The 25,708-nt window shown below is 35.3% G+C and overlaps 1 protein-coding gene across 13 annotated transcripts in view; it reads left to right on the forward strand.

Moving 5' to 3' along the window:
• LOC129942174 (uncharacterized) overlaps window positions 1–25,708 on the forward strand; it is a 180,589-nt gene that overhangs the window by 143,785 nt on the left and 11,096 nt on the right. For 7 of the 13 annotated variants that reach the window (XM_056051005.1, XM_056051003.1, XM_056051008.1 and 4 more), the window contains 2 exons: window positions 807–1,385; window positions 12,648–12,767. In XM_056051005.1, the coding sequence (XP_055906980.1) occupies window positions 807–1,385; window positions 12,648–12,767 (699 nt within the window). The remainder of the gene's footprint in view (window positions 1–806; window positions 1,386–12,647; window positions 12,768–25,708) is intronic. The other 6 variants (XM_056051014.1, XM_056051016.1, XM_056051006.1 and 3 more) reach the window with 3 other exon arrangements.

Here is a 25,708-nt window from a genome sequence, read left to right on the forward strand (position 1 = left end):
CACGAGAAAAGCATCTTTCACAGGTAAATTATTCGCACACAAAATTTGATGGAGAGTTGTAATTCACTAGACCCTGTTTTTTAACAAACCTTAGCGTCAGTGAATTTATTCCTTTAATTTTTTTTAAACATTTTTAGCCAGCTACTAGCCATTCCAAAATTGAAACCTCTTTTTAAAAATTAGTTTATCTGAACAAGTCTAAAATATGACAGATCATCAAAAATAACATCAATTTAACAAGCCCACGAACAGACATAATAATTTCAAGTGTCAGAAACTTGGAGTCAGTAGACGTTTTGGCTCAATTTATATCAGTTTAAATGTTCTCAAAGATTTTGACGTTTTATATACTGAATGAGTGCTGCCAAAGTTTATAAAAATATGTTAATGTAAATTTCTTCCATATTTAACTTTAAAAAACTGTCTTTAAACATTGTGTTCTTTAAAGCATATAACTCCGTTTGAAAAGGCTTTTTTATGGTCTAAAAACTAACTTTTTCCGTTTTTGTGTGTTACTTAATCCATGCAGGAAATTTGCATACAAGTTCAAAAACATGCCAAAGGCTTCTATGTGGAATGAAAAAACAACTAACCCATGTCTTTTCCAAAACTAACTTCATGTACGTTTCTACGATTAAAACAATTAACCTATTACAAAAAAAGTTCTTTCTTTTTGTTCAAATATACAACATCCTCATGTACCCTCCTCTCTTGTATTTTACACACAAAATCCAACCAAAAAAATCAAAAACAAAGCTAAAAAAAGAAAAAAAAAACTCCAGCTATCAATAATTGTAACAAATTAGGAAATAATCGAACGAGAATTTCATGCTGCTTTGTCATCCGAAAAGGCAGCCGCAGCAGCAGCCGAACCGCATCCATCAATCACTTCTGCTACAAGAGCAGTTCCAGTGCATTTTCCAACAACAACTGGCTTAAGTCACGCACAACATCAACATTTAACGGCCATAAGTGTCGGTGGAGCTGGAGCTGGTGCAAGCAGTGGGAGTGCAATTCGCCGGGCCTCATCACAAATTGTAGTTGATACACTTACTGGCACTAGAGAGCCAGTTTATGTGGAGACAGTTGAAGTGTACACAACAGAGGCATCGCAAACCAGCTCCGGACCTTATATGCGGCAATCACGTTCAATGGCCACCAATACCCCAGCACTCATCATTGGCGGCCGAAGAGTGTCTCCGTCTCCATCTCCACGAACATTAACCACCACGGATAACATGAATGACAATGTCCTGGATGTTGAAGTGACCGAAAGTCAATTGCCTGTTAAACCTCCGAGGCGCAAATCAAGTCGTTCAACAACGCCATCGGGCGTCCACGATGTGGAAGCTACAGCTGGTCAGATTAAAATGACAACCAATCTTGTAAGTGCGGTGTGGTATGGTTTTTGGCTTTGCTCACGACAGAGGTCGCTCTCTCGCTAGTTATGCTGATGCTGCTACTGCAACTGCAATAAAGATATTACTTGGAATGCTATAAAACTCCCTTTCCAGTGTGTTGTATGTATGCTTTTGCTGTGCTGTGTGTTGTGTGGTGTGTACGCTAGGGGGAGCTTGAGGGTAAATTAAGAGTACAATATTTGTGAGGATACTACTTGCAGTTAAAATGTGTTGGTTTTTTTCTTCTTTTCCTGTTTTGTTGTTGTGTTATCCTTTGCCCTGATCCTAACTGTCCAACAGCAACAGCACATCGTTAAAGGAACTTAAGTTTTGTAGGGGTGTAAGTGGAAAAATGTATGTTTCAAGAGTTTTAGATGGGGGATGTTGGATCTTGGAAAGAGGTAACATTCTCAAGTTCCCTTTGTTCTAACGAAGAATTTAAGCAGTGGGAAAGTGTTGTCGTCTTCATCGTCGTCGTCGTCGTCGTCGTCGGTTGTTTAGAAGTCGGTACGATACGGTACGGTAGGTATCTCTATCTATTCATTACCTCGGGGAACAATTTAACCTAAATTTTCTTCCCTCTTCAAAATCATACATGTGTGTTGTGTTGTTGTACTTTGTAAAAGCACTTGCAGTTTTAAAGTTTTCAAAAACAGGGTAATCCACAAATTTACGACGAAATAAAGTCTATAGGGAGGAATATCTATTGCACCATTGTCTTCTTATTAAAGACTTTAAAGAAGTTTGAAGTGGTTTAATACAGTAATTGATAAGACTTTTCTATCATATACATCAAGTATTTATTATTCTTGACATAATACTTGAAGCGATTTATAAAGATATAGTTTGCTTCCAATTTTTTTGCTGATGGCATCAACAAAGTGCATTCCACGCAGGGTGAACTTATGCGTTAAACCCAATCATATCTTGAATTATTTATTTGAAATGTTTGGTTAATATTACTGAGCTAAATTGTAGTTGATAGTTGATAGTTGATAGTTGATAGTTGATAGTTGATAGTTGATAGTTGATAGTTGATAGTTGATAGTTGATAGTTGATAGTTGATAGTTGATAGTTGATAGTTGATAGTTGATAGTTGATAGTTGATAGTTGATAGTTGATAGTTGATAGTTGATAGTTGATAGTTGATAGCTGATAGTTGATAGTTGATAGTTGATAGTTGATAGTTGATAGTTGATAGTTGATAGTTGATAGTTGATAGTTGATAGTTGATAGTTGATAGTTGATAGTTGATAGTTGATAGTTGATAGTTGATAGTTGATAGTTGATAGTTGATAGTTGATAGTTGATAGTTGATAGTTGATAGTTGATAGTTGATACTTGAAAGTTGATAGTTGATAGTTGATAGTTGATAGTTGATAGTTGATAGTTGATAGTTGATAGTTGATAGTTGATAGTTGATAGTTAATAGTTGATAGTTTATAGTTGATAGTTGATAGTCGATATTTGATAGTTGATAGTTGATAGTTGATAGTTGATAGTTGATAGTTGATAGTTGATAGTTGAAAGTTGATAGTTGATAGTTGATAGTTGATAGTTGATAGTTGATAGTTGATAGTTGATAGTTGATAGTTGATAGTTGATAGTTGATAGTTGATAGTTGATAGTTGATAGTTGATAGTTGATAGTTGATAGTTGATAGTTGATAGTTGATAGTTGATAGTTGATAGTTGATTGTTGATAGTTGATAGTTAATAGTTGATAAATATTAGATTTTCGCCTTTTAAAACTACATTTAACCTACTTCTCGAGGATTATCAGAAAGTTCTTGATATCTTTTCACTATCGAAATTCCTATCAATTTGATAATATAATCTTAAACTTTGACATTAATCAACTATGAACTGATTATTAACAAATAAACACAAGCAAAATAATACAAAAACATCTATGAATTGATAAATTTAGAAATTCGATATTTTCATATCATTTATTAAGAACCTTATCAACTTTTGAAGATAGTCATACATTTTCTTAGTATTTACAGTCTTTTGGATCATTCTTAATTTTCACAACTTTCATCAGTTGGCTAGGCACACGTTGAACTATGACATATACTCGTATCAAATAATAATTGACACTTGCAATAAGTGAATACCTTTGCTGATATAGTAGGTTTCGTTATTTTGTGACAATTTAAACACAGGGCACTTTTCAAGCGAGATTGATAGCAGCAATTAATCTCAAGTGTCAAAAACTAAAAGTAAGAAGCTATTTTGTTTTCACTTTAGTAAAACGTTAGGAGTAGTACCTTTGAATTAACGGTTAGTGGAGTTTGGACTAAATATTCTCCTGTTTCATTTAAAAAGTAACTTTCACGAGTACTGCTTTTTGCGTGTAATTAGTAAATCCTTTAAGAATAATTCTGCTTATGAAAAATTACTTCCCAAATTAGCCGTTTAGATTCGGCATACGAACTGTTAGTCTCCGATACTTCTCACATTACTCGAACGAAGAATTGAGCTGTGTTTCACTAGATCCAGTTTTTTTTATAAACATTTATAGCCAGTTCATTTATTTATTGTTATTTTATAAATATTTAGCCACTCTCTTACCATTGGAAATTTGAAACCATTTTGCTTACTAGCAAGACATGTATTCCCTATTTAAAAAAATCAGTACATCTTAACAAGTCGAAAATATGATAATTCTAAAAAAAAAATAACAATAAAACAAGTTTAATCCCACGACAGACAGTGTCAGAAACTTGGCAGTGAGTAGCTATTTTATTTCAACTTATGAGGTCAAATTGTCAAAGCATCGAACTCTTTTCAATCATAATTCGAATTAAAAAGTCTTGAGTGAACTATCACTCAGTAACTATAATTTTCAATTAATATGAAAATAGTTATGATACAAAACAAAACTTGGCAGCACTGCTTCTAGTGACACCTGTCAAATAGATGATCATTGTTTTACAAAACTAGGTAAGTCCAAATGTTTGTAATCATAAACTGATTCTTCCATATTTCTAAAGAATGTTTTCTGATGGGTTACCCTGTAAATCATAGCTGCCTTGCCAAACGGAACGAAAGAGTATCTTGAACTAATAATGGATGGATTTTTGTGTTCTTCTTCTGACTTGGCTTTTATCCTTTTACTAACTTAAGTGATCCAATTTCCGTATTTTTTTTCTCTATCTCTGTATTTATATTGAAGAATGTCTGTGTGAGGTAGTTGATGATTTTATGAAGACAAAATAAAACAACAACAATCATTTTCACTGGAAATTTTTTAACGTTGACAGAACTGAAAAAAAAAACACATCATCGGTAGAGGTAGAGGTAGAGGTTAGTAATAAAAGCCATAAGATTGTAACGAGACACAAACCTTATGTACATAGTTACCAAGCTATAAAATGAATAAAATGTTTCACTCTTATGTAACCTCCGTGTCCGTATAGTAAGTCCATCATCCCTCAATTTAAGGGTGGAAAATGAAATTTCACATTGCTTAGATTAAAAAAAAACAAAAAACAAAGTTTTAATGATGTTGACTAATATGACATGTACACGCACTTGTCAAGTACGTAGAACTATTACTCAAAAGTATGAAATAGAAATAAAAAACAAAAGGAATAACAAAACGGAAAACTTATAAAACAAAAGTAGGACAAACTTGCGTAAGAATAGATTCAAGATAGATGCGTATACAGTACGTCCTACCTTACAAGGACTTTACTACCGGGTGTTTTTTTTAGGGGTTAAGAACTTTGAAATGAAATGAAACAAACAGGACTTTTGTTAAATTGACAAGAAATATATTTTATGAAAAAGATATCTTCTGGTATTATATAATTTAAATATGATTTCTGACTTGATCCAATACTTTTGACATTTTACAGGCGTTGTTAACAACCCTGCTGCAGACCCAGTATGATCGGGTTGTTATGTCATAAGCTCCCTGGTGGTTAGCGGCTTTCGGATAAACAAATATGCCGGAAGTCTCCGCTATATAAAGTGGCATCCATTTTAACCCTTTTTTATTGTACCATTTTCATTCCATAATTTGAGCACGCGAAGGACCTTAAAAGCTATAATTGTATAACCTAGATAACCTAATAAAACTTTTAAAAAATCCTAAAATTAAGAAACAAATGTGTGTATAGTAAAATGAATTGTAAATATAGTTATAATTATATAAATACAATTTATTTCAAAGGATTTTATAACTCCTTCACACAGACAATTGTGTTTTACTGAAGAGTTAATAAAAGTAGTTTCTGTTGCCACCAAATCGTGCCAACAAGATAGGCTAGTGACTTTATATTTCCTGACAGAAAAAGTCAAGCGGCGGCGTAAAATCTTGATGTCTGTATGTAATAATTACTGGAAACTATGCGGCTACCAAACGTTTCCTTCAATAACTTAGTTCTGACGATGTTTCTTGATGAAACCACAGTTTCTCCATATCATAGTCAAGTCAAAAGTGAGCTTCATCATTAAACAAATATAACTTATGATGCGTATTTCGAACAAAATCATAATTACAAAATATATTTTCACATTTTGTGCAGGCTTCAGCCAACGTTGAAATGTCAAACTGAACTACAAATAAATAACCTGACAGCTGACGAAATGTCAAAATAATTCTGCCAACATAAAGTCTAAAACCAAACACCCATTAGACTATATAACTTACCAAGAGTACCTACAGCATAAATGAAGTCAAAAGTTTTGAAATGAAATTTTAACAAAATGTAGGACAATCGGGTTTTTCAAAGATAAAGAGAGAGAGAGAGAGATAGAGTGTTTGAGGTTTTTTGCAGTTGTTGAGTAAAGGCAACAAAGTTTTCTAAATTCTTTTTTTTTTTATGTTATCCTTTTTCTGAAAAATAGAAAATTACATTTGATATGCTAGATTCGCACATGGAAAATTGCAAAAGGAAATTCTCTAGAGCACGTTTTTTTCTAGGTTTAGATAGATATCTGGTTATATGGATATGGACATGGTATATAAAATATGTAGTTATATGGATATTCTAACAATCTTTGAAAATTTCGATTGGGGGGCAAGAATCCTTTCAAATGACGTTTATCGTAACTAAAGGATAGAAAGCATACACACACTCTACTCGTGTATAACGAACGAAATGTGGTTATCTCAAGAGAATGAAGATTGGAGATGTCATAGAAAATCCCCTAAGTCATGACAAAGTATTTTTCAAATGTATATGTCTTCATTGGGTGTATACCCAAAAAAGAATGTATTTATATAGAAGGAAGATAATGAACATTTTCAGTGAATGAAACTGACTTTCTTTTCTTTTGTGTAAAATAAAAATTGCATTTAAAGAAAATTGTGTTCTATATATCTCTACCTAACCTAGATGAAACAAAAGAAAGGATTTGAAGATAACTCTCACGAATTCAAACCACTACATAATTTCAAATCGATTCGTTTATTTTTCTCTCTCAGCTCCCGTGAAATGAAAATTCAGAAGATATGACAATCTTTTGGGAGTGCTATGATCCTTGAAGGTAAAGTTAATCTAAATCTGGTCTTGAAAACAATGGCGGAAAATATTGAGTTATTTTCTTTATATGTATACATTTAAATTCGAATCATTTTGAAAAACTAGTAAACATTTTTTCCCTTTTATAATGCAAGGGACAATTTTTGAAAATAAAAACAAGAAACAAAGAAAAGAATCCGTGGAACGCACCTACTTATACCAAGTTTCAAAAACTTATACCATCCCTGATATATAAATTGTTATTATTTGAATACTAGTAATTAGAAGTTTACTAGGAACTCAAAAATGTACATTGTCTTGCTAGTTATTTGAATACTAGTTTATATTAATTGAAAACCATGCATCGAAACACGTCTAAGTGAGAAAAATTAAGCAATCAAACAGATCTATAGTTGTGTACAATCTCAGAAAAAAGTGTACCCGAATACCCTTTTGTTAGTGGTTCATGTCTTAGAAATCAGTTGAGCTATCAACAAATAAATCCAAAGCTATCAGACATTATCAGTATGCATATGGCTATTTTCTAGAATAGCTGATTCAACACATAGTTGAATTTGAAGGATCCTGAAAATTGATAAATTTAAACATTTTGTATTGAAATAAAAAATGATTTTATGTATATATGGTTGTTTGTCTGTTTTTCCTGAACAGCTGAATTTTTTGACAGCTACTTAAATTTAGCTATCTATTCAACTCGTTCAGTTAGATATCTAAAAATTCACTTACTTAGAATAGCCTATGGAACATGAGATTGAACGCAGACATTGATTTCCAAATCTCAGAAATTAACAAAACATTGACACAAGTTTTTAAACAACCTACTGTTGAGAGCTTAAGACTTTTTTAAACACATATTTAGCAATTCCAAAATTTTGAATTTCTTTTCGTTTGCTAAAATGTTAATTGCTAACTAGTTTTTTTTAAAGCCAGGTACCCAAACATGTCTAAACAGTGGCAGTTCATGAAAAAAATAAACGACCTATTATTTCGTATCCCACTTTGGACTGCACCATTCCAATCACTGCTCTTATTAAATTAATTGACAGATATATATGGATTTTGCAAATTGCTATAAGTTTAGGTAATCATTGGCTGCGTTCAATCTCGGACAGACAGGGTATACCAATACCTTTATTGTTAGTGTTTTACGTGTAAAATAACAGCTGATTAAAAACAGCTTAGATGTCAAAAAAGGTATCCAAGAATTTCTGGGGTATGTAGGTATTTGTCAGAACTGCTGATTCAACACATGGTTGAATGTCAAGAAACTTGAAAATTGATTGCAGCTTTTTGTATTTGTTGGAAAAAAGATACAAAGTGATACTTGAAGTTGTAGCAGCTATTTGCTCCGAATTTTCTAAGGTTAACGCAAAGAGGCGCTGCATAAAAGGACAAGAGCTGCTCATTAGCTTTATGAGCAGAAAAGGCGAGAGGAACGCCGACTTCTCAGAAGGAAAAAGAGAGGGCATGAGAAGCTTGCGGTCGAAGATGTTGAGAGGTTTAAAAGCAGGAATAAAGTTCGAAAGTTTTACGAGCAGGTGAAACGAAATTCACAGGTACGTAAACCTAGAACCGAAAGCTGCAAAGACGAAAGTGGAAACACCATATTGGAACCGCAGTCAATGCTCAGCATATGGAAATGAGACGACGAACCGGATTCAGCTGTCAGGCAGGATGATTCATTCAATATAGACGACAAAAGCCAACAATCACGTCCCCCAGACTTAGACGAAGTAAACATTGCCATATCTTAGCTGAAGTCTTATAAAGCCGCTGGAGTGGATGGCTTGAATGCCGAGCTCTTTAAAGCAGCTGGAGATAATTTGGTTGGGAGCATGCACCAACTTATCTGTAAGATATGGTCGGAAGAAAGCATGCCCGATGAATGGAACCTCAGTATTGTTTGTTTGATCCTGAAAAAAGGAGACCCTCTAAACTGCACCAACTATAGAGGAATCAGTCTACTTAATATCGCCTATAAAATCTTCTCTGCTGTAATATGTGAACGTCTAAAGCCAATCGTCAACAACCTGATAGGTCCTTATCAGTGTGGTTTTAGACCAGGAAAGTCCACACTCGATAAAATATTCACATTATGACGGATCCTAGAAAAAACCCAAGAACACCAAATCGTCACCCTCCATCTTTTCATCGATTTAAAGGCCGCATATAACAGCATCTACAGGGACAAGCTGTATAGAGCCATGTCTAGTTTTGGCATTCCTGCCAAACTTGTGTGTTTGTGCAGGATGACCATGAAGAATTCACGGTGCTCTATAAAGGTTGGAAACAACTCAACAGACCCTTTCGGTGTCAAAAAAGGTTGTAGACAAGGTGATGCGCTGTCAAGCGATATTTTTAACATTGTGCTTGAAAGAATAGAGCAGAGCTCACTCGTCAACACTAGAGGCACTATCTTTCAAATGTCTGTCCAATAACTGGCATATGCTGATGACATTATCGGAACAACTCAGCGTGATGTCAATGGGGCTTTTGTGAGTATTGAGGCAGAGGCGGCAAAAATGGGTTTAACGGTTAATGAGGGGAAAACAAAGTACATGCTTTCGTCAAGAAAGGACATACAACACCGACGTCTTGGTCAAAACGTCACCATCGACAGACGCAACTTTGAGGTTGTCAAGGACTTTGTCTACCTAGGCTCCGCTGTAAACGCAGAAAACAACACCAGCGCTGAGATCAAACGCATAATAACTCTTGCTAACTGCTGTTTCTTTGGAATAAGAAAGCAATTGAGGTAAAGTCCTCTCTCGAGGGACCAAAGTGTTGCTATATAAGATCCTTATCATCCCCGTCCTGCTTTACGGTGCAGAAGCACGGACTATAACAAAAGCGGATGAAGGCACCTTGGGTCGCTTCGAGAGAAAAGTTGTCCGTCCCGTATGCATCGAAATGGAGTGGAGGAGAAGATGCAACGACGAGCTACACGGGCTTTACAGCGACGTAGACTTAGCGAGAAGGGTAAAAGTCCAACGACTAATATGGCTGTGTCACGTAGAGCGCATGGAAACCAATGGTCCGGCCCGGAAAGTCTTCGAATCTACACCCACAAGACAGCGCAGTAGGGGAAGACCGCGGATTAGGTGGCGCGCACAAGTGGAAGGTGATCCCACCCAACTTGGAGCGCGAAACTTGACTTGATCTAACTAGGAACCGAGCTAGATGAAGTTTGTTGGGTGAGGACCTAGTTCACACAGGACTGTAAGCCACCTTAAGTAAGTAACTCTTATTTAATAAATTGGTACCCACCTATCAATTCATCATCGTCCGACGAATCAGTTGAATTATCAATTAAATGTTTTATCTTACAACAATTTTGACTTCGAAGCTTAAATGTTTCTCTGCTTTGTACTTAGCTGAAAGTTGTTTTTATTTGTTGACAGCTATCTCAATACAGCTATCCGACTCGTTCCAACAAGGTAACTAAAACTCCACCTATCCAAGATACCCTATCGAACACGAGATTGAACGCAGTCATTCCGTGATTTTTATTTTCGCAAAATGTCAAGAGATAGGAAGATGTTAAAATCAATTAAAATTAGCTAAATCACCTTTGCAGATTAGTAAATTGCTAAAAATCCTTTTTACATTTTCCACCATTTTGTTTTTACTTTGGTTATGGTTGGTTTGGTTTACGGTCAATCCCTCCCTGTGAACTATAAAAGTTGTTTGCCTTTTGTGAGGAAGTGGCATTATTGTCATGCAGAAATTCTTCTCAAATTAGTCGTTTGGATTCGGCATACAAACTTTAGACTTCCTCTATCTCTGACATTAATCGCACAGAGAAATGGTTGAAAGTTGTAAACCACGAGCTGTTCCGCCACCTAATTCATAGGTTTAATTGTTTCCAAGCCATTCCAAAAATTCAATCGTTTATTTAACAATTAAAGTATACATTTCCTCTTATTAAAAACGAGTTATCTGAACACGTCTTAAGAGTGACAGTTCATAAAAACAAAAACAAACTTAGATACTAAAACGGAAACGGAACTACTAATTCCAACTGACAGATCCTTAGAAACAATATGGATTTTAGTTAATTACTTAAATTTAAAGCAGCCATTTTGTGATTTTAACTTTGTTAAAAGATGAAATGTTATCGTACCTGTGCCGTGGCGTGGTGGTTAGTGTGTTGGACTATCATGCCAAAGGTCTTAGGTTAGATTCCTGCCTGTGCCATATGAAGTTTTTTTTACGGGTACTCCTTCTTGGAAGAAATTGACAAATCCTTCAGGAGTAATTCTTGTCATGAAATTTGTTTTCTCAAATTAGCCGTTTTGATTCAGCTTAAAACTGTAGGTCCTCTCCATTTCTGACAACAACGGACTGTCGCTCCATTAATTAATTTATTAATTAGCATCAAACTAAAATGATATATTAGTTGGATGCTAAAATTGTTTGAATTAAGTACAATCATCTTGTAAACTTAATTACTAATTAAAAGTTTTAACATTTTACTGAATTCTCTGAAAGTTGCCTCCAATCTTTCTTATATAAATTCTAAACTTTTAAAACTGAAGAATACGTTTTTAAAATAAAATTGAATTCAACGAAATCAAAGTAAAAGTATATTTGAAAAATATTTTTTGTTTTAATTTGTTTAACGTTTTATTTTATTATTATTTCCAAAACTCAATTAATTTCGTTTTGTTCTTGTTCTGAAAATTTACATATAAGTTTAAGCCAGTTCCATAGTTACAAGTTAAATATATATAGTAGTCAAGCTAAACCTTAGTACACATAATTTATACAATAAAATGTAGATGAATATAATTATTTTAAAATTGAGTTAAAATTGCAAGAGTTACGTTCAATAAATTTTATAGGTATTCATTTATATAAATATTATAGCTTCTGCCATTTGAAAAATTAATCAAACAAAACAACAAATTTAGATAACCAAGCCTTAAAGACGTATTTTTTATATTTTATAAATTAAGCCCAGTTATTTAGAAAAAAGCTTTATTGTTACCTTAATTCACATTTTAAGTTTCGAATTGCATTTCATTATTATAAATAAAATACATACATTAATCCTTATCGATCGAAATTTTCTCCCCTCAAAAAACCAAAATGAATGCTTTTCAAAAATCATATTATTTTAAAAGTGAAAATTTACTGAAATTTGTTATTGTACATTAATTATCTCCATTATTATTATTTCGATGCATTTATAGAAATTATGTTAATAATTTAAACCCCATTTTCATACATGGCCTAACCTTTCAAAAACAAAAGAGTACGTTTATTTTCTTTTCAAATTAAAAATATTGAAATTTGAATTTTAGTTTTATGATAAACGTACTCTTGAAATTTTAAATATTTTTTATTTGTTTATATTTTCGATTTTTGTTTTGATTTTTTTGTTTCGTTTTGTTTCATTTCAGTTTTTCATTTTCCATTTTTCATTGCATATCCATCACACAATAAATAATTGAAAATAATTTAAAAAGAACTTTATTGCAATTGAACAAAATTATTTGATGAAAAAATATCGGTTCTACTACTTTTTTCCGTTATTTAATTTCTTATTTGCCCCCGTGCGCTGCGCTGTTTGGACTTTTAGCCGGTGAGTAGTGAGAGTGAGTTTTAGTTTTTGATTTTGATTTTGTTGCTGTTGCATATAAAAATCGATGTTATTTTATTTTGGAATGCTCAACCATAAAAAAAAATCCTTTTAAATTTTAATATTGTTCTTAAATGTTTTATTTTTAAATTTCAATATTCACAGGGTGAGAAAAAACGTGAAACTGGTGGTCCAAATGAAATAGTTGCATGCACCAACTGTGGTGGAGGCAGCAGTCCGTGTACACATTCAGCTAACAATGGGTGTGCAACAGAGGTGAATATGGTGAAGAAACATTAATAATTTACCTTATATATATGTTGTGTAAAATATATAAATACAAATATTTGTTTTAAAAAATGGACATACACCATTTAGCTGAAAAATAAAAACGCACACACGAAACGAGACGACGACACAACGACGCGGTGAAAAAACATTAAACTGTAAAATAAAAATGTCGCTGGCAGTTTTGGTTAAAAATAACCTTTTTTTCACAGCTCCACCTCATACACTGGTACAATGTGGTAAATAAATTGGAATGATTTATTTATTTCCACGGAAAAAGAATCTGTCAAAATGACATTAAATTTTCGTTAAATTTTCTTAACTGCATTTAATTGCTTAGACAATCCACGATAAACAAAATCACACTAAATATCCTTATATCTGAACATAAATCGACAATAATTACACAAATTTATCAATAAATTAACTCAAAATAAATGAAAATCTGTCATTGTAATGTGTTGAAACTAAAGTCAGTCACATTTAAATAAAATACAAGCGGTCTCGACGAAATTTTATCCATTTTAACGTTTTTAGAAAAATTCTTTAGTCTGTAGAGATAATAAAATAAAAAACGAAAAACAATGTCAATGCAAAATCTAATCAATCCGAATCACTGCAGTTTTTCGGATAAGGAATTCTTCTCCTTAGAAATTGCCCTTGTGAAAACGACGCCTGCCAATTTACCCACAACACAAGTGAACGAAAATTCGTACTGGTTGTGGTTTAGATCGCAGAACAGCGCCATCATTTATTGATCTCAGTAACTTCTCCCAAACTTCACGAATTTTTTAAAAGTTATGCAATAACTATTTATATTTTTAAAAAACACTTGACGAAAATATATTTTAGAACGTTCACACAGAGTTATCCATGCAAATAAGACATGCATTAAATATTTTTGTTCATAATATTTATTTTTTATTATAAAGTTTGAATGCTGACATAATTCGTCAACTACTTACTTACTTACCTACTTAAGGTGCTGCTACAGTCGTTCGTGAACTAGGGCCTCGCCAAACAAACGTCTCCTTCTGGCTCGGTCCCTAGATCGCTGTACAGCCCGTACAGCTCGTCGTTCCATCTTCTCCTCCACTTCCCTTCGATGCATACGCGGCCGTAGATCACAAGAAGAAATTTTCTCCGGAACCGACCCAAGGTGCTTTCATCCGCTTTTGTTATAGTCCATAATTCTGCACCGTATAGCAGGACGGAGATGATGAGGGATATAGCGACACTTTGGTCCCTCAAGAGAGAACTTTACCACTCAATTGCTTCCTTAGCCCAAAGAAACAACGGTTAGCAAGAGTTATTTTGCGTTTTATCTCAGCGCTGGTGTTGTTTTCTGCGTTTAGACGAAGCAAGCACAATGTTATTAAAAATATCGGTTGACAGCGCATCACCTTGTCTACAAACTTTTTTGACATCGAATGGTTCTGTTAAGTTGTTTCCCACTTTTATGGAGCAGCGTGAATTCTACATGGTCATCCTGCACAAACGGACGAGTTTGGCAGGGATGGCAAAACTAGGTTCCATTCATCGGAGATGCTTTCTTAAGACCACATCTTACAGATAAGTTAGTGCATGCTCCTAACCAACTTATCTACAGCTCCAGCGGCTTTGTTAGACATCAGCTTAGATATGACAATCTTTACTTCGTCTAATTTGGGAGGACGGGATTGTACATTGTGTTGGAGGCAGAGAACTTCAAGGGAGGTTACTTGTAACTCGGTCGGAAAAGGATTTGGCGATGTCTTGCGATTGTAGCCATTCAAAGTTGTTACTTCTCTCGGCACCTTCCTGTTTTGACTTGGGTCTGGAAATCCAAAGTGCTACCTTGGCTACAACGAGGTAGTGGTCCGAGTCAATGTTAGATCCTCGGAAAGTTCGTACATCCATGATGCTGGAAGCTTGTCTGGCGTCGATCGCAATATGGTCAATCTGGTTGACGGTATAGATTTATCTGGAGAACTTCAAGTTTCCTTGTGGATGTTGAGGTGTGGAAAATGAGTACTGGCTACCATGACGTTTCCCCCCGCAGCTAAATCTATGAGCCTGAATCAGTTGTCGGAAGTGTTGTCGTGCAGGCTGTTTTTCAGGATTATTCCACCAAAGATGTCTTCCCTTCCTAGCTTGGCATTAAAATCGCCCAGAACTTTTTTAATCTCGTAGCTAGGGCACTGCTCATATGTTTTGTCTGAGAGCTCCAAAAATATATCTTTGGTGTTGTCATCCGAGGCTTGTTGGTGCTTCGCAACTATGAAGTGTTTACGTGACCAGAAAGTCACCCCGACGACACAACCCCCAACCTGGAGGACCAGATCCTATAGGATAAAACCGCTCCTTAAAGGCCTGGACTGCAAATAAGTCGTAGAAGCCCTAAAAGGTGTTCACTACGTAGTTCAACCTTACTGAAACTGTAGACGCAACCGTTGATTCCATCTCGAGAATTCCTCCGCTGCCGTCTGGATAACACTTCTTCCCACCTCTCTCGATTGCTGCCCCATCATCAACTTTCCACTGGGGTTGGAACCCAATCTCCAGTTGAGGTTCTAGGCACCCGATGTTCACCACGGGGAGTGAGAGTAGGAGTTGATAGACAGAGGTGGGTTTTGAGAAAAATCTGTGGACGCTTGAGTCCTCTTGAATACACATGTCTACGATCTGAACATCATGCGTCAATTTAAACAACATCTTTAAATGACCACCACGAAAATTGTTGCAAGCATCGATTCTTTTGAGGTAATTTTCGACCACTTTTTGACACATTTTGACGAATTTTGGTTTTAAATGTTAAAGAGGTAAAGGCTTATCAGTATAAATACGGTCTTTCGTGTGTCTTGCAATAAAGCCATAACGTTCCGAATTGACGGTGACAGTCGTCCCATCGTCGTTTAAGAAGAAAGGAGGTCCAAAAGCACCTCCGGACCAAAGAGGCACCAAACAGTGACTTTTTATGGAACCTCAAATATTACAATTCTACAAAAGAACGACAAGGAATCAAAACATTCGGGTCTTCGGCAACACTTTCATTTACAACAGCGATATTTTCAGTGGTACGAGCGAAATGATCGTGGTGATGCTCAATCCAGTCTCTTCAAATTTCTTCACAATTTTACCAATTGCTTGCGTGGTTAGACGGTTATGAAAACCATAATCTCGTTTTAAAGCACGATATGTGGCTGTGGCAGAATCATCAATTTTGTAGTAGATTTTAACAATTTCTATGCCATTTTCGTAATTTTCAGACTTTCAACTAAAAAACAAAAATTGGTTTAACAACTTAATTTGACAGATGTCAAATTCCAGCTCTATGCTTTTAAAAACGCAAAACGGATACTTATGGGACTCAACTTAAACGAAAATATAATTAAAATTGAATTGAGTGACATCTGAATGCAAAGTTTCTTATGACAAATCACATAAATTAATAAAAACTTGACGAAACTATTTTATACAATTTGACGAAGATTTTGTTTTTTTTTAGATGGAATTGTTTTGGAATGCATTATTTTAATAACGAAGAAGTAAGAGTAGAAAATAATAAACCAAAAGAACTACCTAATTAGACAAAATTCCAATGTTACTATTTTAAGCACCCGATTTAATGCAAATTTTATAATATTTCAACCCCACTGTTTGCTTTATTACCAAACAAAAAATGAAAAATAACCATAAAATTTTCGCAGCCGTTTTTCACTCTTTTATCGCCGCCACCGTTGCCGTTGTAGCGTTATATAGCAATAAGGAACTTTTCTTCATCGTCCTCCTGCTAATAGCTAAACAACAGAGGGCAGAGCCTATGCATAGCTCTTAAAATAGACGATAGGTAAAAAATCACGGATGCTCATGCTATAGTAAAACACCAACGAAACAAAAAACGGAAACCGCAAACACACGTTTGACGCTTTATTAGAATTAAAAACAGGACGACCGACGACGAACAACAACAACAGCAAGACGAAAAAAAGTTTACCTACCTTAACGCGTGTACACAATTTTATAGGTATCGCTTTTAACGTCGGTCTTCGGCGTCATATAGATATGCTAATTTGATACCTTGTAAGAGAGAACGCACAGTGAAACTTACTCATTCACTTATTATTATGCTATGTGGACTAAGTATGAGGAGTACACGAGAAGTAGCTAGGTAGATATATGTAGCAGGCTTGCCAGATTGGGCTATCATATTTTAAAATTGACGACCAAAAAATAATTGGGTTATAAGTAGCCCAAATTGAATTTTGAGTGATAAAATTCTTCGAACACATATGCACAATAATATAAACAAAACTTAGTTGACCTGTCAGATTGGGCTATTTATATAAAATTGGGCTAACTTCTTCCAAAATTGCCGACCCAATCATTACTCGGCTAAAAATATCCCAAATCCAATCATGAGCTAAATTTGTAAGTAAATGACATTATCACAACTTTTTTGCTTTTTAGATTCGGCTATTTATCACAAACTGGATTGTTTGAATTCAAAAACTACCGACAGAAAATTTAGTAGCCCAAATCGAATCTTGAGTAATAATTTTATTTGCACACATAAATAATTTAAACAGAACATTTTTGACCTGTCACATTGGGCTATTAATCCTAATTTGTGCTAACTTTTTCCAAAATTACTGAAAAACAGCTTAGTATTCCAACCCAATCATAACTCAACTATAACTATTCCACATCCAATCAGGAGCTAAATTTGTCTTCGGTCAAATAAACGGCCTTTTAGATTGGTATATTTATGTAAAATTGGGCTATTTTATTTCAGAATCACCCACTGCAAATTTAGTAGCCCAAATCTTATCTCGGGTGACAATTTTCTGTGCACAAAAAAATAGTGTAAAACAAACATTTCTTACCTGTCAGATTGGGCTATTTGTATGGCCGTTTAGATTGTGCTATTTATGGGCTGTTTCTAAACAAATTTAGTAGCCCAAATCTCATTTTGGGCGATGAATTTTGTTTCGCACTCAAAAATTTGTGTTTAAATAAATCTATTATTTGAGCTACTTTTGCGGTTTCGACTTCAAGTGCTTCTTTAATTGGGCTACCATGCTAGTTTAGGACATGGCAACCCTGCTCTTTAGTCAAAGTTTAGTATCCTTTTGCCCCGTCATCGACATCGTCGTCATCGTAAACGGGCGGACATGGAGAATGTTGAGGACACGACGACGACGACGATACCTTCGAAATTCACTGGTGCATACGAACGTGTAATGCGATCACATTATTTTTTACGGTGTAAGACTGTGGTTTAATTTTATTCCAGGATACAATGTTTATATACATAGGAACATGTATTTGTATGTTGTTTTTATTTTTGTGGTCCTTGTATTCGGGATATAGACAAAGTATATACGTACATGTGTATATAGATAAGAAAGGTTAAAGGTGATTTTAAAACTGTATTTATTTTGACGCTCGGTTAACTCTATTAAATGTTGGATAAATGACGATAATGCAGCAAGGTGTTTCTTTTTCCCCTTTATATACATTATACTCGTACATATCATCATGTGTGTTTAATGCGTTTCTATGTAGTTGTTTTGTATAGGTACTTAGGATATCAATGTTGTAATAAAAATCATTGATGGATAAAGGTGGAAATTAAAGAGGATTTAGGCAGCCACTTTCTGAGAGAATCGAGTTATTGAGTAGTTAGTGGCGGTTAAAAACCAATTATAACTCACTTTTTGAAAAATTATTCAATTTAATGTGTATTGATACAAAAAATTACAACACTTGATGCTAAAATTTCAACTGAAAAACAATTGAAGGGTTTTTTTGGATGTTGTACAAACAGAGAGGTAAAACTTAGCAATTAAGGTTCAAGTACTTATGATAACATAACATGCCGATATTAAGGCACTTGGGAATATCGGATGATGTTGTGAGAGGTTGAGAGCTTTATAAAAGTATTTAAATGGTGTTTTTTAAAACATGTCCATTGTTGTAAAGAACTTAAAAGACATTTTAATGAAAAATGTAAGTTTGTTTTTGTATATTCGAGAAATCAAATTTATACATTAATATTATTGTATTATATATATATTGGTAAGACTTTGATTTTTGTTAGAAACAAAGTCTTTTAATGTAACAAAACATTAACAACAATATGTTTATGGGATTCAACAACTTTGAATTCAGTTTCCTTCTTAGTTCTCAAGGTATTAAAGTAAAAATTCAAAATTAAAGGCCTGTAAGGAGCGGTTTATCCGGCCCCCGTCCTTGGAGTTATACTAAGGATCTGGACCTCTAGATTGGGTTTTGTGCCGTCGGGGTGACTTCCTGGCCACGTAGAAAATACCTTTAGTTGCGAAGCACTAACAAGCTTAGGATACGGATGGATTCACTGTTGACAACCCACGCAAACGAAATAAGGACAACGAACTTTGGATCTGTACGTGGAATGTTAGTTCCCTTAACAGACCACGTGCAGCCGAACAACTAGCGGAATCCCTAAACTGTTGCAAGGAAGATAATACCGCCATCCAAGAAGTGCAATGGGATGGACCGGGCAAACGCAAACTAAAAGACTGCGATATATACTACGGCGACTGCTACCGAGAACAAAGATAGCGTGTATTTGGGTGTGGATTTGTTGTTGGAACTAGACTCAGCAAATGTTTTAACAGTTCAAGCAAGCGCATCACGACAAGGCTAAGTTCGCCAACATAAGCCTAATATCCGCGCATGACCCGACAGAGGAGAAATATGAAGACACTAAAGACATATTCTTCGATCTCTTGGACAAGACATATGAGCAGTTCCCTGGCTATGACATTAAAATTGTCTTAGGAGATTTTAATGCCAAGCTAGGAAGAGAAGACATCTTTGGTGGCATAATCGGGAGATACAGCCTGCACGACACCACCTCCGACAACGGATTCAGGCTGATCGATTTCACTGCGGGCGAGACGTTCTGGTAGCTAGTACGCAGTTCACATATCTCAATATCCACAAGGGGACATGGAAATCTCCTGATCAATAAACCGTCAACCAGATTGTACACATTGCGATTGAAGCACGACACTTCTCCAGTATACAGGATATCCGAACATTCCGAGTGGCCAACATTGACTCGGACCACTACCTGGTTGTAGCCAAGGTACGGCTACGGATATCCCGATCCAAGCCAACACAATCGCAAGAGACTGCCATGACCTTTTCCAATCGAGTCTCTAATAACCATTTAAGGTGTCCTATGCTACCTGCATTAAGCATTGAAAACCAGTGTCAACATTGCCTTGTAGCAATGCATTGAGATGCCGTCTCTGAAGTGCTAGGTTTCAAACGGCCACAACAGTGAAACCCCTGCAAAAAAGAGAGCATGAGAAGCTCGCGAAAGAGGAGATAAAGGGATTTCACAACAGGAATGAGGCTCGTAAATTTTACCAAAAATTAAAAATAAACCTCCAAGGGTACAAGCCACGAACCGAAGCCTGTAAGGACGACCAGGGGAACATCGTAGTGGAAACGCAGTCTATGTTGAGAATATAGAAAGACCACTTCTCCAAATTATACAACGGCGATGACGAACCGAATTGCGCTGTAAGAGAGATAGAACAACTCAACTTCGGCGACGCAGATAAACAATGCCGCCTACCTTACCTCGACGAAGTGAAGATAGCTATATCTAAACTTAAGTAAAACAAAGCTGCTGGGGCTGACAATAATTAAAAATAAATTTTAAGACTTGGTTAAAACTTTCCGTGAATAAACACATCTTTCACTATTGTTTCCTTATCGGATCACAAACCTGGACAGAGTTTCGACTTCCCAGGAAGTTGTTGCTTTGTCTGACTCCCTCCAAAGAATTGTCTTCTTGGCCTTTTCATTCGGAAGATCCGAGTTTACCATCTTATTCAACTTATCAATGAGCCCACTCGAATATCAGACGTTAATAGCCGAAAAGAAAATTCACTTTACTTATTTCTAACTTTTGATCCTGATAAATCTATAATCAGTATATTGACGACCAAACGGAACATAGTGTCACATCTTCTAATTTTTCCTGTCAAACAAATAGAGTTAAAGAAAGAGCTCCAAGGAAAACCGTTTGGCAGTATGAGAAAGCCAACTGGGGTGGATCTCAATAATCTCTTCAGGATCTTTAATTGGTCACTATGCTTCCTTGGTAGTAACGTAGACTATAGTGTAGACATGATAACTAGTATCCTTATCTTATCCGAATAGAGTTAAAAATATTAAACCCAAGGCTAAATCATGGTTCGATTGGAGCTGCAAAGAGGTTATCAAGGTTTTAGAGCCAACATAACTGTAGAAAACCGGAAAAGGTTTAAGTCTGCAAAGAAAGTCTGCAAAGCCTATATTTGAAGGCGCAAATTTTTGCATGACCAAAAATTACGACGAAAAATACTGCAGTAAGAATTTTTTGTCATTCGTAAAAAGACATAAGGAATTCCAACTCTTCTTCGGTCCCTACGCTTGTTCGCCGAAAATTTTACCTTAGCTGATAGTGTCATGGCTCCTCAAGTTCTTGAACGCGTTAAGATATAGGATCAATATTTCATCGTACTTGAATTGTGGCGAGAGTCTTAAAAGATCTCAACATTCATAAATCCGCTTGTCCGGATGCTATCCAAGCTATTATTTTGAAAAGGTGTTCTTCCACACTAGCAAAACCACTGCATTAGCTTCTCCATCTGTCCTATTCTTCTGGGCTCGTTCCGAATAGTTAGAAAACAGCATTTGTTCAGATATTTCCAAAAAAGGCGAATCTTCTTCTCCTTCTTTCTAAGAAACGATAATTATTTATCAGCTTAAGACATATCTTGAGGAACGAAGGCTTAAAAGGCTAATGTCGGACAGTACGGCTTTCATAGCAAAAGTATACTTGGAATCTCATGTTTTATCTCACCTAACAGTTGAACATATCTCTCCACCGTTTTTGAACAAGTAAGATTATTGCACTTGATATTTTAAAGGAATTTGATAAAGTCTGGCATCTTACTCTCTTATCAAAAATGCGTGCTTTTGGTATTGACGAATCTCTTCTTCGTTGGATTAGAAATTTACTTTCGAACCGCTCAATTCAAGTTGTTTTGGACGGATTTAAGTCTGAAACCCATAAAATTAATGCTGGTGTGCTCCAGGGCTTCGTTTTGTCTCCGACCCTATTCCTCATTTGTATATGTCTGCTACTTCTTATCCAATACATTGTTTCGCTGACGATTGTACTCTTAGTTTTTCATATTTATTTCCAGGCTCACAACCCTCCTCTTGGGATAAACTGCAACTGCAAAGTATGATTAGCTCATTAAAATCCATTGTTCTATACGGATTAAAAAACCGTGTGGAATTTAATTCCTCGAAAACCCAATGCAGTCTTTTATTGTTGAAGCGAGATATATCCTCTTTGCCACTACCTACGAGTGGCACTTGTATCAACGAAACTGAAAATCTTGGCATCCTCGGAATGTGCGTCTGCAACCACCTTTTATGGAACATACGCGATGTCGCCAAAAATAGCGCAAGGTGTCTAAGTTTTTTGAGTCGTTGCAAGAAATTTTTCTCTGGCTACAGTCTACAAAACCTATATACGTGCGAAACTTGAATATAACACTTATCTCTAGACTGGTGCTCCAGTAACTTATTTAAGCCTCTTGATTCTTGGACAGTATTCAAAGAGCTTTAAAAATTATTGGTAACATTAACATCATCAACTCGATTACGTCACTCGAACATTGTCGCAAAGTTTCTTGTCTCATGCTTTTTTGCCGCCATTTCAACGGACTATGAAATAGCCAGATGCATTTCTCCCCTTAATCAATATAACAGTAATACCCGCGCTTCTAGGAATGTCCATCAGTTTCCCCTTGAGCCCAACTTAGTCCGTACTATGACGTACAGCGTTCCATTTTTTAGCCGTACTACGTGAATGTGGAAGGCCTGGCCATGCTCTATCTTTTCCTATCATCGCAATATTCAGAAGTTTAAAATCAATGTACACCGCATATGCATTCTTCCCTCAATCAGGGCTATAGCTCGAGAAAGCTGTATGAGCTCTGAAAAAGAAATTACCGAATTATGAAAGAGATAGACTGCAAATTCTAAAACTTTTGATAGTTCAGTTCTACAGTTCGTTTCATAAAGAAATCAGACAGGAACTCTTCGAAAGATCAGCATCTACTTTAAAATATCACTTAACAATAAAAATGCCTTGTTCTTTCTGTTTTCCTCTTTATTAACCCCGAACTTCAGCTTTTATATTGTTATATATTTTCCGTTTGCAACACTGCACTATTAAATAGCTCAAAATTCAAATTGTGCACGTGGACACGCCTTATAATTACCTCAGGGGCGCGTCGATAGAGCGGTTATGATGGAAAACTTCCTTTACTTGAAAAATACGTAGTTTCTTTTCTTAATACAAGAAAAAATGTTTCTAAAATAAATAGGTACAGTATTTATTATGATTAAACATAAGTAAAAACACGAATTAACATAAGTTCAACAATGAATTTCAGCATCACAACGTGATAAAAATTTAATTCTATAACTCTCTGTAGACATCCGCTTGGCAACTTACAGTTATTTACATAATGTCAACTAGATGTGCTTACATCTTTTGGCACGGACACTCAAATTTAAAAGCTCCCTCTAGGATAAAACTCATAATTGAAATAACACAGACATAGAACCAAAAGGACATTAGACGAGATAAAGTTTTCCTCATTCCCTTCTCCCTTTTTCACAAAAAAAATCATCTACAAACAAAATATGAATTTCTTAAAAACCTTCAACTTTATAGGTACAAAAGATTTATTACGTTACTTATATGAGTTTTTTAACTTAGGTTAGTTTTAATCCAACAGTTTTACTCATTGTCATATCATACATAATGAAAATGATCCCTTTTTCCTTCTGAATGTTTTATATTCCCACACATCTTAAATAATGATTTCTACAACATTTAGTTTAGTACTTCACCTACACCTTTCCTAAGTCTGTTAACACAATCTACTATCTACAACCCAAGGACTTTTTGGTCTTTAGTTTTAACTTTATAATTGATGGAAAACTTTGTTAAAAGCATCATAAACAAAACCCAAATCAAGTTACATACAATCGTGCACAACGCCACCTGCCGTGTGTAAAACGTAACCGTAATTAATTTAAGTTTTAACATAACTTAAACCTATAATTTAAATTCAAAATTAAGGTAAGATACAAGGATATGGAAGTTTTTCTCTTATGACTCTTGTGTGGTGTCAGACTCAATATAGAAAATATTAAGTTAAAATGAAAAGACAATTTGTGGTGTATATAAGGGGTTTTTCATGTTCATATACATACGCCTGACGTTTATTTGAACTTACACATAATCATATCATGAAGAACTTTGGAGTGAAGCAATCAATATACCTGCATACCAAAATCCAGTTACCGAACTTTTATTTGAATAATCAAAGTACAATAATTACTCTGATCATCTGTCAGCTATCAAACCGAATGTCACAAATCAACCAAAAACTAACTTTTGATTGACTTCCTTCTAGTAGTCATTTCATTAGTAACACTTAAAAACAAAAAAATACCAAACAACTGTCAAAACTTTGCTATGGCACTAATAACAAACTCTCTTTGTAATGTCAACTGTCAAGTGTCAAATTTACTATCACTAAAAACTGTACTTTGAAATGGACATAAACAGACATATGTAATTGTTTTTAAATGGCTTCTTGTCAATTTTCGATGATAATTTTTTGACATTATAATTTAAATATGATTTGTGTCATATGACCGCCATTTTTATAGCTCAGACTTAGTCAAACCTATAGTTCCTATTTTCGATGACTTTGTCAAACATTTGTGGCCGTATACTGTTATCCAAGTGGTCAAAAGGTTTGCGCTTATGAGCGTAGACTCACGACTTGAAAAATCCCTCCAGAAAATAGTTGAGAATCGTTAAATTAAAAGATCTACGCGTTTGACAAACGTGTCATTCAATAAATTAATTATGCCATAAATTGCGTTTATGTTATGTACAGCACCGTTTTTAAAGAAGTACGGACCAATTTATTCATCAGCCCATTAATCACACAAAACAGTTACTTTTTTGCGAATTTAACGGTATCTTAACACATTTTTGAGGACGCACACGTACCATTTAACCAAAAATAAGCCTCATTGATAAACAAAATTCGCTCGAAATAAATAAATACTAAAACTGCACACTTTAGAAGCTGTGTTAAGGGGTCAGTCTACGAACACTGAAATTTCAAATGTAAATCACTTGTTGGCCGCCACTTAAAGTAGTGTTACTTACTCAATTATTTAAGGTGGATCTACAGTCCTGTGTGAACTAGGACCTTTCCCAACAAACTTCTCCATCTAGCTCGGACCCTAGCTAGATGTCTCCAGTTTCGCGCTCCAAGTTAAGTGAGGACACTTTCCACTTGTGCGCGACACCTGATCCGCGGTATTCCTCTACTGCGCTGTCCTCTGCGTGTGGATTCGAAGATTTTCTGGGCCGGACCATTGGTTTCCATGCGCTATACGCGACCCAGCCATCTTAGTCGTTGGACTGGCTAAGTCTTCGTCGCTATACAGTCCCTACAGCTCATCGTTCCATCTTTTTCTCCACTCCCCTTCGTAGCATACGGGACCATAGATGACACGAAGAACTTTTCTCTCGAACCGACCCAAGGTGCTTTCATCCGCTTTTATCATAGTACATGCTTCTGCACCGTTTAGCAGGATAGGGATGATAAGGATCTTATATTGCGAGACTTTGGTCCCTTGATAGAGGACCTTACCACTCAATATCTTTCTTAACCCAAAGAAACAGCAGTTAACAAGAGTTATTTTGCGTTTGATCTCAGCGCTGGTATTGTTTTCTGCGTTTACAGTGGAGCCTAGGCAGACAAAGTCCTTGACTACCTAAAAGGTACGTCTGTCGATGTTAA

Source organism: Eupeodes corollae, chromosome 1 (assembly GCF_945859685.1).
Source record: "Eupeodes corollae chromosome 1, idEupCoro1.1, whole genome shotgun sequence".
Lineage (NCBI taxonomy): Eukaryota > Metazoa > Arthropoda > Insecta > Diptera > Syrphidae > Eupeodes > Eupeodes corollae.